The sequence below is a fragment of the Ochotona curzoniae genome, unplaced genomic scaffold, assembly GCF_017591425.1.
Source record: "Ochotona curzoniae isolate NIBS_2020 unplaced genomic scaffold, NIBS_Ocur_1.0 patch355, whole genome shotgun sequence".
Lineage (NCBI taxonomy): Eukaryota > Metazoa > Chordata > Mammalia > Lagomorpha > Ochotonidae > Ochotona > Ochotona curzoniae.
Window position 1 is genome coordinate 282 of NW_024466923.1, and position 13665 is coordinate 13946.

Here is a 13665-nt window from a genome sequence, read left to right on the forward strand (position 1 = left end):
CGGGGGCTGTAGGTGCGTGTGCCCCGGCCTGGCGAGCCAGAGTCTTGTGGGAGCGTGTTTGTGTGTTGGCGCGCCCGCGGGCGACAGCAGCCCCGCGCCCTCGGCCCCGGGGGAAGGCACAGCGGGAGCGGCGGCTCTGCGCGCCCAGCGGGGCTGAGGCGGGACTCGGGCCGCAGCCGACGCCGCCACCGCCGCTGCCTCACGTCCCCCGAGAGCGGCCGCCCAGGGCTGCGGGGAGAGCGGACGGCGGGCCGGCGAGTGCGGCGGCCGGAGGGGGCCCTGAGCCCCGGCGGGAGTGAGCCGGGGGCAGCAGGGGCAGCGGGGGCAGCGGGGGCAGCGGGGGCAGCCCCTCACGACGGCTGTGAGCTGCGGTCAGCCGCAGAGGTTTGGAGGTTCGGGATTTGAGGGGTGACAGATGGAGAAAGGCCTCCCCGTTTTCCTACTAAGGCCGAGGGGACATTGAAAAGGATGAGGGGAGAGCCCGGGAGGTGGCGGTGAGAGTAAATATCACTTTGCCCCCCGCACCTCCTTTCCACAGCATCGTTTTTCTGAAAATGAAATATTTAGAGCTGACGCTTGAAAAGGAAAACCCGTCGTCAAGAGAGAGGCAGAGGGTCTAGGTCTACCCGACTCTCGTTTGATTGTATAATAATGATGATATAATGCTAATGACGATGATGACACTGCCTTTTATTTTTACCCCAGTGCTGATAAAGCATAGCTACAGCTGGGGATGAAGCCCTTGAGAAATCTGAGTGAAGAGGGAATACTGTTGCTTTCGGAGTTGTGTTTTATTTATTTAAGGATGTGCCTCTCAGAATTAGAATATGGCAAAAGGAAGACTTTTACCCCTCTAGTTACATAGCCCATGCTTTTGATAAAATGGGGATTGGTTACTGTTGTTGCCTTGACTAAGGAAGATATAAAGGCTTATACTCGGGTATGATTTTATGTATTAAGTCACCCTTTTTTCCTTTTCCTTTGGATTTCTCAACAGATTTTAAAATGAAGAAGTTTAATTTCCGGAAAGTTTTGGATGGCTTAACTGCCTCCTCCCCAGGCAGTGGTAGCAGCAGTGGCATTAACAGCAGTGGTGGAGCTGGCAGTGGTTCCCTGCATCCAGGGGGGACTGCAGGGGCCCTCAGAGAGGAGATTCAAGAAACCCTGACTTCAGACTATTTCCAGATCTGCAAGGTAAGTTTGGAATTGGCTGAAGGCCTATTGCTTGTTTATCTGACTCTTGTGAGGATATGAGGGAAACAGAATACTCCTGGGACTGAAAGCTGTTGAGATGCCAGCATCAAGGAAGGTCCGTTGCAGAGAACTCTGTGGGTAGGTCAGGTTGAATTAATCAAGATAATTCAGGCATCAGCTGGATATGCAGTGATGGTTTAGGGGGAAAATAAGTTCATGTGAAAGGAATTTGAGAGATAATGGCAAGGCCCAATAGTGAGCAACATTTCTAATGTAAGTAGTCAATGAGACAAGAACATAGTAATTTGATTTCCTTTGTTATTTAGAGAATGTTGTTTCACTTAGAGATGAATAAAATTATTTATGTAGCCATGTCTGTTTAATTCTAATACATTAATTTAAAGGGTCCAGTGATTTTGTTGTAAAGTCTTGAATGAACATACTTCTAGATTTTTAAACTCTTCAAAATAAGGAATGAATACCACAGGATTAATAATGTAAGAACTAGTAATACTTGTAAGAACTCAAGAAATTGCTAGAGTTCAGCTTCAGTAAGAAAACATGTCAAGTAACTGTAACTTGATGTTGAAGTTCTAATGCATACACATATTTTTATAAGAGGATTAAATGAGAATTTATGAAACCTATCAGTATACGGACATACAATATTTTCTGACATAAAGTAGTCTGTTATGCTTTTTCTGACTTGGAATGTGCTTTTAACCTGTAAGCAGTAAAAAATACTAAGTCACTCATGATACAAGCTAATATAGTTTCATGAATATGTACTACATAGGCAGAAATAATTAATTTTTTAAAATACAGAAATTAAATATCAACTTATTGGTACTTAAAGTTTTTTTTATAATTACTACATTTATAGTAAAGAAATAAGCTACAGTAAGTTTTAGTCATTACTTCAGTTTCTATTTATAGACTGGTCAATACAAAACATTAGAAATACAGTTGTTAATGCACTTAAAAACAAATTTTCTTATATTGGGTAAACAGATTTAACCTAGCCTGTGAAAATTATGTATAGCAGTGGATTTTCCCCTCAATATGGAATAATAGATACTCTGTTATTGTGGGAGGGACTGTGATCATAAGATAAATCCTAAGAGGCCTTCAGGTGAAATTCGTAGGCAGAGGAATTATTCACTGATTCTCTAAGCTTTGACATGTTACTGTTTCCTTTTACGGATTCTGAAAATATTTCCAAATTTTCTGAGTTCATGGGTTTGGTAGTAATGTGGGAAGTTTTTAGTGGAGGCAAAATTTGTAGAAAGAAACTTCTGGAACATGATGATGTTGGACTTAAGAGATTATAAAGCTGGTGGAGAAGGTTTTAAATGCACATTTTCAGGGAAAGGTATAAATGTGAGAAAGGGGAATGGAATATGTAATTGTCTTTCTATTTATTCGGACAAGAGGTGATAATGGGAAGTGATAAAAGTTAAATATTTTGCCATTTCAAACATACGGCATAATAGGAAGAGGACCAATTTTGAAACCCGAAATTTGTGTTTCATGTAAAGGTTCTGGGCAAGCCATTTATCTTCCTTAAGCTTTGATTTCTGTTTTTGATTAGGGGAATAAATTTTTTCTCACCTAAAAGAGGGGTTAAAACAAATAGAAAGATCAGACAAGTTAGCAAGATGATGGCAATGCATACATGAGAAAGATAACAATATACTTATATTCTGAAGCTTTAAAAACCATCCTGTTTGCAGTAGGATGATTATAACTGGTCGGTTATAATTTTAGGTAACAATTTTCAAGGAAGCTTAAGAATACATCACTATATTAATTGTGTTCTGGTACTTCTGAATCCTTACTAAATGGAGAAACTGTCATAGCATCTTCGGAAAGGAATAGGATCTGACTACTACAGGTTACATTGTCAGTAATAATAAATATATAGATGCTTGGTTACCAAAGTTAGAACCATTGTCTAAATGAAGTCCTCATTTCAATTTTCTGATTGAATGTGCAGAAAACATTCTATTCTGAGTTTTAACAAGTTGACACCTTCTGGGTACTTGTACGTTTTCAACCCCCAAATTAGATTATAAACCTAGACTCCTCCTTTGAAAACCATTCCCTCTAACCATCTGATTAGTCATCAAGGCCTATCTCTTCTATTTTAGTGGTATTTCTGCCATTTTCTCCATCCACAGTATTGTTCATTGTATCTCATTTCTTGTGTCAATTTCTAAATAACCACTTCGCTTCTTGTTTTGAAGATGATTATTTCTGAAACACAATGTTAATCTTATCATTTCCCTGCTAAAATGTCTGATTTTATAACAGTGATATTCCTTAAGAATTTTTTCTTCAGAGAAACTGAAGTAAATGAGATCATTTAAAAACAAATGTGGTGCTTCATTGGCATTCATTTGCTTTATAAATTATAATAAGCTATATCCACAATTGGTAAAATTTACGTTCTTCATATGCATGGAAAGGTAGTAGGGCCTTTACTAGCCTCAAGTAAGCAAATGTTTAAAGGTCATAATCAGTGACATGTCTATAAGAAATTCAAAACCAGAAATGGCTGAAGCCGCTTTCATTCAAGGTCATCAAAAAACAAACTAATAAAGCAATTTAATACTTTGATTTTGTATAATTTTTAAAAAAGATTTATTTATTTTTATTGGAAAGGCAGATTTACAGAGAGGTGAGACAGAAATATCTTCTATCTGCTGGTTCACTCCCCAAATGACTGAAATGGCTGGATGGCTGGAACTGAGTCCATCTGATGCCAGGAGCCAAGAGCTTTTTTGAGTCTTCCTTGCATGTGCAGGATCCCAAGGCTTTGGGTAATCCTTTGCCGCTTTCTCAGGCAGGGAGTTGAATTGGAAGTGGAGCAACCAGAACAGAAACTGGTGCCTGTATGGGATGCTGGTGCTAGCAGATGGAGGATTAGCTAACTGAACCATTGAGCTGGGTCCCCTACTGTCATTTTTTTTTTAAGTTCAGTTTATGTTTGTGCAAGTTGTTCAGATTATTTTTGAAACACTTGATCACCTTTCCTGAACTTGTATACTATTAAACACGACTTTAAATCCCTTCTCTATGTAATAAATTTCACACTACTTAATTGTATGTAGTTCCTGTCAGAAGTGGTTATTGTTTACCTTTCTACCATCATTTTCTTGGTTCTCTAGGTATATACCGTGTTTACTGAGTGTATCATGTTGTCTCCTCTCTCACTGCCTCTTCTCATTCTATTTCTGTTGTCTGGAATCACTCTTCTACCTGCAATAAAATCGAGAACTCTGAGTTATCATTTACTTGACAGTTCTACTATCTCCATGAGACCATCTCTGACCATAGTCTTCTCATTACTGTACCATCTCTGGACTGGAACAGATTGATAGTGCAAATTTAGCACCATTTCACATATTCAGACCATCAGATATATAATCTAGAATATATTTCATAGTTTATAAAAATATTTATAGCATATTAATCCATATTTGTATGCCTAGCAACTGGAGAGTTGAAGATATCAATTTGTCTTATATCTACAACAAATGCATAATCTACCTTTCTGTACATGTATCTTAGTTGCTATATAGCTAATAAGCAAATGGAGTAGGAAAATGCAAATATTTTAGCTAGAGTATAAATTTAAAGCATTCAATAAAAGTGTCCACCTCTTATACAAATAAAGTGGAGTTATAACAAGTGCTTTTACTTAAAGTTAGAGAATTTCATCTGCAGAATGCTGTTGAGCTGCATTTGATCTGTGTGATAGTGATAGTCATGTAAGGAAAATACAGTGTTAATATTTTAATTTTACTCATAATGCATCTAAAGCTACAGAATGTCAGTTGTAGTCCTAGGTCTCCAAGTTGGTAAGGGACAAAGGTGTTCAACACTTTGCTTTTCAATTTTCACATTCAGTACTCTTTTTACTGACTTCCTGAAAAGGCAATAAATTACATTTCCAGGGAAAGATTGAGACCTTGATAAGGTAAACACTACTATGTTGACTGTTCCTTCAAAGTAAATATCAAGTCTGATCATATTTCTTCCTTTCTAACATTGTTTAACCTAATCCAAGTCTCTAGCATTTCTTACTTGGGCTGATCCACCTATATAACCTTGGAAATGTTCCTTGTGCTTTTATAAAGGCATCCATCACTAGAATCTTTTTTTTTTTTAAGAATTAACAATTTTTTATTGGAAAGGCAGATTTACAGAGAGGAACAGCTCTTTTGCCTGCTGGTTTACTCCCCAACTGGCTGCAATGGCCAGCTCTGAGTTAATCAGAAGCCAGGAGCTAGGAACCTGCTCTGGGTCTCCAATGCGGGTACAGGGTGTCAAGGCTTTGGGCCATCCTCTACTACTTTGCCAACTACAAGCAGGGAGCTGGATGGGAAGTGGAACAGCCAGGACCTGAACTGATGCCCTTTGGGATCCCGGATGTTGCAAGGTGAGGATTTAGCCAATGAGCCATTGTGCTGGGTCCTGGAGTCTTAAAATAGGTGGAAGAATCCTTTATGCTCAAAACTTTCCAGTGGCTGTTTCTCTTAAAAAATAAAATGGTAAATTCTATTACTCTGATTAAGTTCTATATCATCTAGTTACTGATAAAATTTTATCTTTAACTTTTCTTTCATATATTCTTATAATCTGCATTTAGCTTTAGATGTGTGTGTTTAGGTTAAAAGTGGAGAGTAAGAAATCTCTTATTTCCTGATCTCATTCATCAAGTAGACCTGATAGAACAGTGCCTACCTCATTGACGACTAAAATATTTGTTGAATTAATGTGTGAAAAAAGAGTAAGGACACTGGTGAGTTAAGAGAACAGCTTCTAGAAAAGAGCTTTTGTGAAATAAATTTTGTATTATATAAAGAGAAAGAAACTATAGTTAAAACATGACATTTTAAAAACAATTTTCAAAAAGATTTGTAAAAGATTGTAGAAAGACAGAATTAAATTTATTTCCATTTTTAAATTGAGGAAGACATTAGGAACATTCTTTTTTCCAAATGATCTTTTCAAAGGAATGGATTAGAATGATTAGATCGACAGTGACAAGCACACGGGGTGTTCTGGACTCAGTTCACAAAATAGGCAAAAATAAATATGTCATCAGAACCAGATTGCATAACCTTTAAAGTTCTGAATATATTCTGAAATTAGCCAACTCACTATTCATTATGATTTGTGAGCTGTTATTATACTTGGCCGTGATTTCAAAGTCAACATATAGCTTCTTCAGGGAAATGGATTTTCACACCAGACATATTATTAGAACTTCACAAGTGATAGATGTAAAATCAGAAATGTATGCAGTATAGAATTGGGCTCTCTATATCCTGGGTTTATGAAAAAAAGATTAATTGTTCAGATATCCATGAATATCCTCATCCATGAATACCATAAAGAACAATCATTTTTTTTCTATGAAAAGCCTCTTGGTGCTCATATGTTGTTAGCAAATTGAGTTAGTCTCATTTAGTATGACATTTTAAAAGTTCTTATGAGCAAATAATGCGGCTATACTTTGTGTCTCAATATAGAACCAATTAAAAACCTTACATATTTTCCAAATGTGTTTATTTATAGGATTATTACCAGTGATTATGTTTCTGTCTCTTCAATATTGATGTACGGTGTGCACATCCTTTTTCCTTAGGTAAAGCTGTTTGTGAAAATCAGAGCTAAATTCCATGGTTTGTTAAAACATTGTTTTCACAATAGTAATTTTCACCATATCCGTGAAAGATCTCAAGTAGAAGCCCTGCTTTTAAGTTTGTAATTAAGAGTTTTTTCTCCTGTCACGGAGAATTGAGCTCCTTAATATATGTCAAAATAATGGTCTTTGTAAAAGCTTTGTTTGTAATGACAATTCTTGTTTCTTCTAAAGAAGTTAAGCTAAAAAACTATCTTTAATATTTAAAAAGTTAGTCTGGGGTAGATATTACGACAGAAGAGTTAAAACATCGTTTGGGATGCCTGCATCCCATATCAGGGGGCCAGGGTTCCAGGTCCAGCCCCAATCCTATCTTTCTGCCAATGGACACTGGGAGAGGTAGCAGGTTTGGGTTCAAGTACTGGTCCCTGCCTTTCACTCAAGAGAACTGGATAGAGTGCCTTGTTTCTAACTTAGGCTTGGCTCAGTTCCGTTCCAGCTCCTACAAGCATTTAGGTAGTGAACCAGTGGGTGAAAGATTGAACTCTCTCAATCTCACTCTCTGTATCTTAAATAAATAAATCTCTTACACTTTCAAATAAATATAAATAAAATTTAAAATAGCTACCATATAACACTAGAATTACAGAGGCTGATATTTTAGCATGTCATACAGTGGTGTTTTCATTGAAAAACATTCAGACTACTGGAGAATCATTCCTCACTTTTTTGGTAATGCTAAAATGGGTTTGTAAATACTCACAGAAATTACAATTAAGTTTAGATAGTCAGAAATAGAGCCAGTGCTTTAAATGATTTAGCGAAGATAGTGGTGAAAGATGGAACAAAAGACCTCCAAAGTGTAAATACAAGAGCCAATGGATAGGCAATCTCTATCTGTTTTTCTAAGGAATAAAACAACTAAAATGCACACACTAGGCCCTCTTTGATACTTAAGGAGAGGCTTGGATAAATGAGGCATCATAAGTATTGATGGAATACAGTGAAAAGGTATTTTCACATGCTTATTGTTCAAAAAATTGATTTTTAAAATGATTAGAACATAAGCCATTCTCAGCCAACTGACTATAATGAGTGAAATAAAGCTATTTGATTGACTTACAAATCAGCAAAACTACTCTGCCTATTTTCTCAAATTATGTTAAATATTGGAAGACTATGATTTTTGGTTCACTTGGAGACCTAAAATTACCAGTAGATATTGATGGTGACTTTAATGATTTTAATGTAATGACATATAATGATACATAATAGAAATAATGAATTTGAAATTGGAAATAGAGTTAATGTTAGAATTTTACAATAGAATTATATGGGTTCAATAAATACCTTTTGAATGGACAATATTATAAATTAACATCTTATTAGGGCTTTTTGGATAAATAAAGCCTACCATTTTATAACATTTAAAATGCAGATTTAATATCATAATTTATTAGAAATAAGAAATTATTAGAAATTAAGAATTAATTGGTAGGTAGAGAAAAATTGTAATTCATATGTTTTCTGGTTTATTATAAACTTCAGTTCTATTGCTCAATTAACTTTACAAAAATGAGCACAGTAAAACTAATTTTACTGTCAAGAAAATTGGTTGAATTGCTTCATGTTATCCAGTTGGCTCATTGAAAATTTTCTAAAATCCTGCTTAAAATCTCCAAACTAACATGTTTGAAAATCATTAGTAGTACAGTAAACTGAGGTGTTTGGGTGGAGAGCAAATGCTTATACCCTTGTAAGCATCCATATCATATGGAAAAGGTAAAATTAGTGTAGGAGATTACAGAAAACTGAGCAAAGACACAACTGAATTAGATCAAGAGGAAGCTGATTTAGGGTAAAAATATTTCCAGCTAGGTGGACGTCACACTAATTGAGAGTAGACTTGATAGATGTGTAATGAATTGACTTTAAGAGAAAAGTGGTGATAAAGTAGCAAAGATGGCAAATCCAGATATCATTTTGTACATTGTTGGGTGGTAATGCAACTAAGTACATAAGTGCAATTGAATCACCTGTAAAAGGATAGGATAGGGAAGAGAAAGAAACTTTGCCTAGTAAAAGGTAGTAGAATATCTGATTTGGAAATTTTCTTTATTTGGATGAAAATACATATTTCACTTGAAAATTTCAGTAAAGCCTGTGTCTTATCCCCTTTCAGGTATAGAAATATGATTCCACTAGAAGATTATTATTAGCTTCCTTTTACAGTTTCAACAATTATCAAAAAAAAAAAAACTAGTGGCTTTGACACAAAGCAACAAAATTTTACTATGTTTTATTTTGGAGGACAGAAGTCTGGTGGGTGTCATTAGGCAAGTCAAGGTGTGTGTGGCTGCATTCCTTTCTGGGGGCTCCAGGAGAGATTTTTTTTTCTTAGTTTTTATAGAAGCTGCAAGTTAGAACCTGCTTATAGCTCCCTCGTTGGCAGCTGACTTCCATTTGGAAAGCCAGCAGGGGCATTGATTTAGCTCACGTGTTATCACTTTGACACTAACTTGTCTGCCTTCCTCTTCCATGTATAAGGATGCTAATGATTAAATTGGGACCTTGAGGGTATCCAGGTTAATCATCTGGTGTCAAGGACAAACTGATTAGGAACTTTCCTTCTATTTGGTACCTTAATTTCCCTTGGCTATATAATTTGTTACAGGTTTTTTTGGGCACTGTTATTCTAACCACCAAAAAGATAAGCATCATTCTCACCTATTTTTCTTTCTCAGTTTTATGGAAATTTGATACTATAACAGATATTTGAATAATAAACCCAGATTCAACAATGAACAACTTTGATAAATATTGCTTATTTATATTTTCTGACTTAATACTCTTATTATCTCAGACATTATGTCCTCTTACCTGAAGAATTTCAGAGATCAAATAAAATTCCATGTTTTTAATACAACAATATCATCATCACATCTATAAAAATCAACAAAAGTCATAGATCAGTAGACCGGTTTACAAAAACAAAACCCATCTATTTGTTGCCTACAGGAGACATATCACACCAACAAAGATCAGCGGAAACTATCTCATGGATTTTGATTTTTTTTTCAGTTTCATCTCTTCAAAACACTTTCTCATTAAATTCTTCAAAGACTCATAGATCATACAGTAGCATTTTCTTCAAGAAGGTTCTTGATTTCCTTTTTCATTTCTTCAGTGAAACATTAGTCATTCAGTAGCATATTATTTAGCTTCAAAGCATTGTTAAGTTCTTTTTTCCCTCTATTGATTTTGTTTTGTGGTTTTCATTTAAGGGGATATATAGTAACTGAGTGATGGAGAATATCATATCTAGTAGTATGTTATTTAACTTTATGACATTGTAAGTTTTATTTGTCTTTCTGTTGATTTTGTATTGTGGCTTTTCATTTAAGGGATGTGTAGTAACTGTGTAATAGACTATCATCCAGATGTGAGGATACAATGCAGTATGCATCTCTACTTCCAGGCAAAGATGGACTCCCAATGAAACTGTTTACTGTATCTTGACAATAGGATGCTGGACTCTGCCATTGTCCATACCTGCAATGATGGACATATGACTATGTATGAAGAACTATACTATAGTAATAATAGAGAGGAACTCAGTGGAGTAGAGGAGGGAACTTGGGAAGGGAGTAAGAGAAATCTCAGGGCTTATGGAACTGTATCATAAAATGATAATAAGTAAAATTAGAAAATCAAAGTTTCTCAATGATTAAATGTCTAGTTAATGTGGGGCAACTGAGCAAATTTCAATGTTTTTTTTTTCTTCTGGTTGATTTGTTTAGAATTGGAAGCAAATAAAATACACATTGCATTTTCACATGACCTGAAATTTTTGCTAATGAATATGTGTAAAGTTAGAGACTTTGATAAGATTAATCATATTGTGTTTTAGTGGATGATGAAGAAAATAGGCCCTTTCTGGCTTAGAACAGACAGGAAAAGTCAGCTTGGACTCCCATATACCTTACTAGGTAGGACACAAAGTTTAGTTACTCCTCACTAAGGTATTGAAGATTTCTCTGCATACCCCTCCTAAAAGTGTTCTGCTCCTCAATTAACATGCGGTGTGTTAGAGTTATAAGCCTGTTTGGACTATCCTAAAACTCTTGAAATTCAGTAAAAATCATGCTTGAATACTGTAAGCTACTAAATATAAAAGTGAAATGACACGAGACAGCTGAATAGTACCCTATAACCATTTTAAGGTTTATAGCAGCCAGTTGTATATAAACTAAAATTGAAATGTCAATGAAGTAGTTACAGGATGTGGTTAAGAACTTGCATTTTCTAACATATTGGTCACTCAATACCATGTCAATTAACTTCATGATGTTGTAAATTTCCATGTTTCTTCCTGTTGTTGAAGTTGTGTAGTGGCTTTTCATTGGAGGGGATGATATTCTGCCAGCTCTACTTTCAGACCAAGGATGGTCTTGCAAGGAAACTGTTGAATTTGTCTGGACATTAAGATGCTGGACTCTACGCATGCCCGCAATTAAGGAATCATGACTGGTTATGAACTGTACTATTGTAACAATATGGAGAAATTCAATATGGGGGGAGGGCTTGGGGAGGGGTGAGGGGAATCCCAGAGTCTATGAAACTGTGTCATAAAATGAAACAATAATAATTTTTAAAAAAGCCCTTTCTGAACTGGAATGCAGTATGTAAGAAGTGGGTGGATTACTCTGTGTACCGCAAGATATCAAGTAAAGGACTTTTGAAATGTGTTTTCTACATATGGTAGCATCCTTTAAAGAATTTTCTTGAGAATAACTTTAACTCAATCTGGGTAACTCTACTTTTTTAGTTTGTTCTTTTATACACTGTTTCTAACAATGATTTAAGGTAAGCAGATTTCATAATCAAGATTTAGTAGTAAAAAAAGACTCACCCTGTCTTAATTTCACTAAAATTTGTTTTAAATAACTTGTTTCCAGTTTCCTTTAAAATCACAGCCTTAACACTCCATTAAATAAATAATTTAACAGATAGTAAGTAGAACAAAATTTAAAACCACTGTTTGCTAAGTATAGAAAAAAGATTGCAAACAATAATCAAATCTCAAAAATAGTAATTTCACTGATAGATTACATTTTTTTTTGTACTCTGAATTAGTTACTACAAATCAGGGATGACATTTGTCTTTCTGGGACTGGTTTATTTCACTAAACATGAGTTTCCACTTCCATTTTGTTGCAAAAGATGGCATTTCATTCTTTTTATGGCTGAATAGTATTCCATAGTATATATTTACCACCACATTTTCTTTATTCAGTCATCAGTTGGTGAGCATCTGCTTAATTACATATATTAGCTATTGTGAATTGATAACTCTTGATCATAGTTAACTATAATGCTGACTTAATTTTATTTGGGTAAAATCCCAGGGGGGATATGCAGAGAAATCTTTCATACCTTGGTGAGGAGTACTTGTTCTTTGTGTTCTACCTAGTAGGGTATGTGTGAGTCCATGCTGACCAATCTTTCCTTGTTGTTCTCTGCTTATCTATTCCAATTTGTGTGTGTATGTGAGTGTTTTTTTAAAGAATTTTTAAAGATTGCGTTAGCTGTTCTTGGCTCTTGTGTTTCCATTATGGATTCTAACATCATCTTTTATAGATCTGAGAAAAATGTTGTTGGTATTTGGATTGAGATGACATTGAATTTGTAAGTTGGACAGTATGTATATTTTCATGACATCAATTTTTCCAGCCTACCAGCAAGGAAAATTCATCCATTTGATGTCTTCTTTTAATGTTTTTGTTTAATGTTGTTTATTGTCTTTGTTTAATGTTTTTTGTCATTACAGAGATCTTTCTCATCACTGGTTAGATTAATATCAAGGTATTTAAATATTTTTGTAGGTATTGTGAATGGTCCTGACCTTTTACGTTTTTTCTCATTCATGGATTTGTTTGTGTATATGAAGGCTGCTAATTTTCCATGTGCTTATTTTATATCCTGCAACTGTATCAAACTTTTTCCCATTCAATATTATGCTAACTGTGGATTGTCATACTACCATGATTGTTTTAAAGAATTTTCCTTCTATACCTAATTTGATTAAGTGTTTTTTTTTTATCACAAAAGTGTATTGTATTTTATCAAATTCTTTCTCTGTTTCTATTGTGATAATCATTTGGTTTTCTTTAATTTGTAAATGTGATGTATCACATTTATTGATTTGTATATTTTGAGCCATCCATTCGTACCAAGGGTAAATCCCACTTTCTCCAGGTGAATGATCTTTCTGTGGTATTGTTGGATTTAATTAGCTAATATTTTGTTGAGGATTTTTGCATCTTTGTTCATAAGGGATGTTGGCATATAGTTCTTTTTCTTCATTATGTCTTTTTCTGGTTTTGGAGTTGATGTAACGCTGGCCTCGTAGAAAGTGTTTGGGAGAATAATCTCCTTTTCAATTGTTTTGAATAATTTAAAAAAATAGAAATTAGTTCTTCTTTAAGAGTTAGTGGAATTATACAGTGAAGCCATTTGGTCCTAGACTTTTCATTGTTGGGAATTCTTTATTAGTGATTCAATCTCTGTCTTGGTTATTGGTCAGTTTTAGGTTTTCTGTCTTTTCCTGACTCAATTTTTGTGTATTTTATGTGTCCAAAAATCTGTCCATTTATTTTTGATTTTTAATTGTTTGCATATAAATGTCTATTAATTGCTGATGATTCTTTTTATTTCTTTTGAGTCTGTTGTAACATCCTACATTTAATCTCTAGTTTTCTTAGTTTGGGTCTTCTGTTTTTTTTGTGGTCAGCTGGGCCACTAATCTAGTGTATCAA

At 35.1% G+C, this 13665-nt stretch overlaps 1 protein-coding gene across 5 annotated transcripts in view; it reads left to right on the forward strand.

The window, feature by feature from the left end:
* Nucleotides 1–1005: 1005 nt before the first annotated feature.
* LOC121167251 (syntaxin-binding protein 5-like) overlaps nucleotides 1006–13665 on the forward strand; it is a 252185-nt gene continuing 239525 nt past the window's right edge. For all 5 annotated transcript variants that reach the window (XM_040996671.1, XM_040996674.1, XM_040996673.1 and 2 more), the window contains exon 1: nucleotides 1006–1194. In XM_040996671.1, coding sequence (XP_040852605.1) covers nucleotides 1006–1194 — 189 coding nt within the window. The remainder of the gene's footprint in view (nucleotides 1195–13665) is intronic.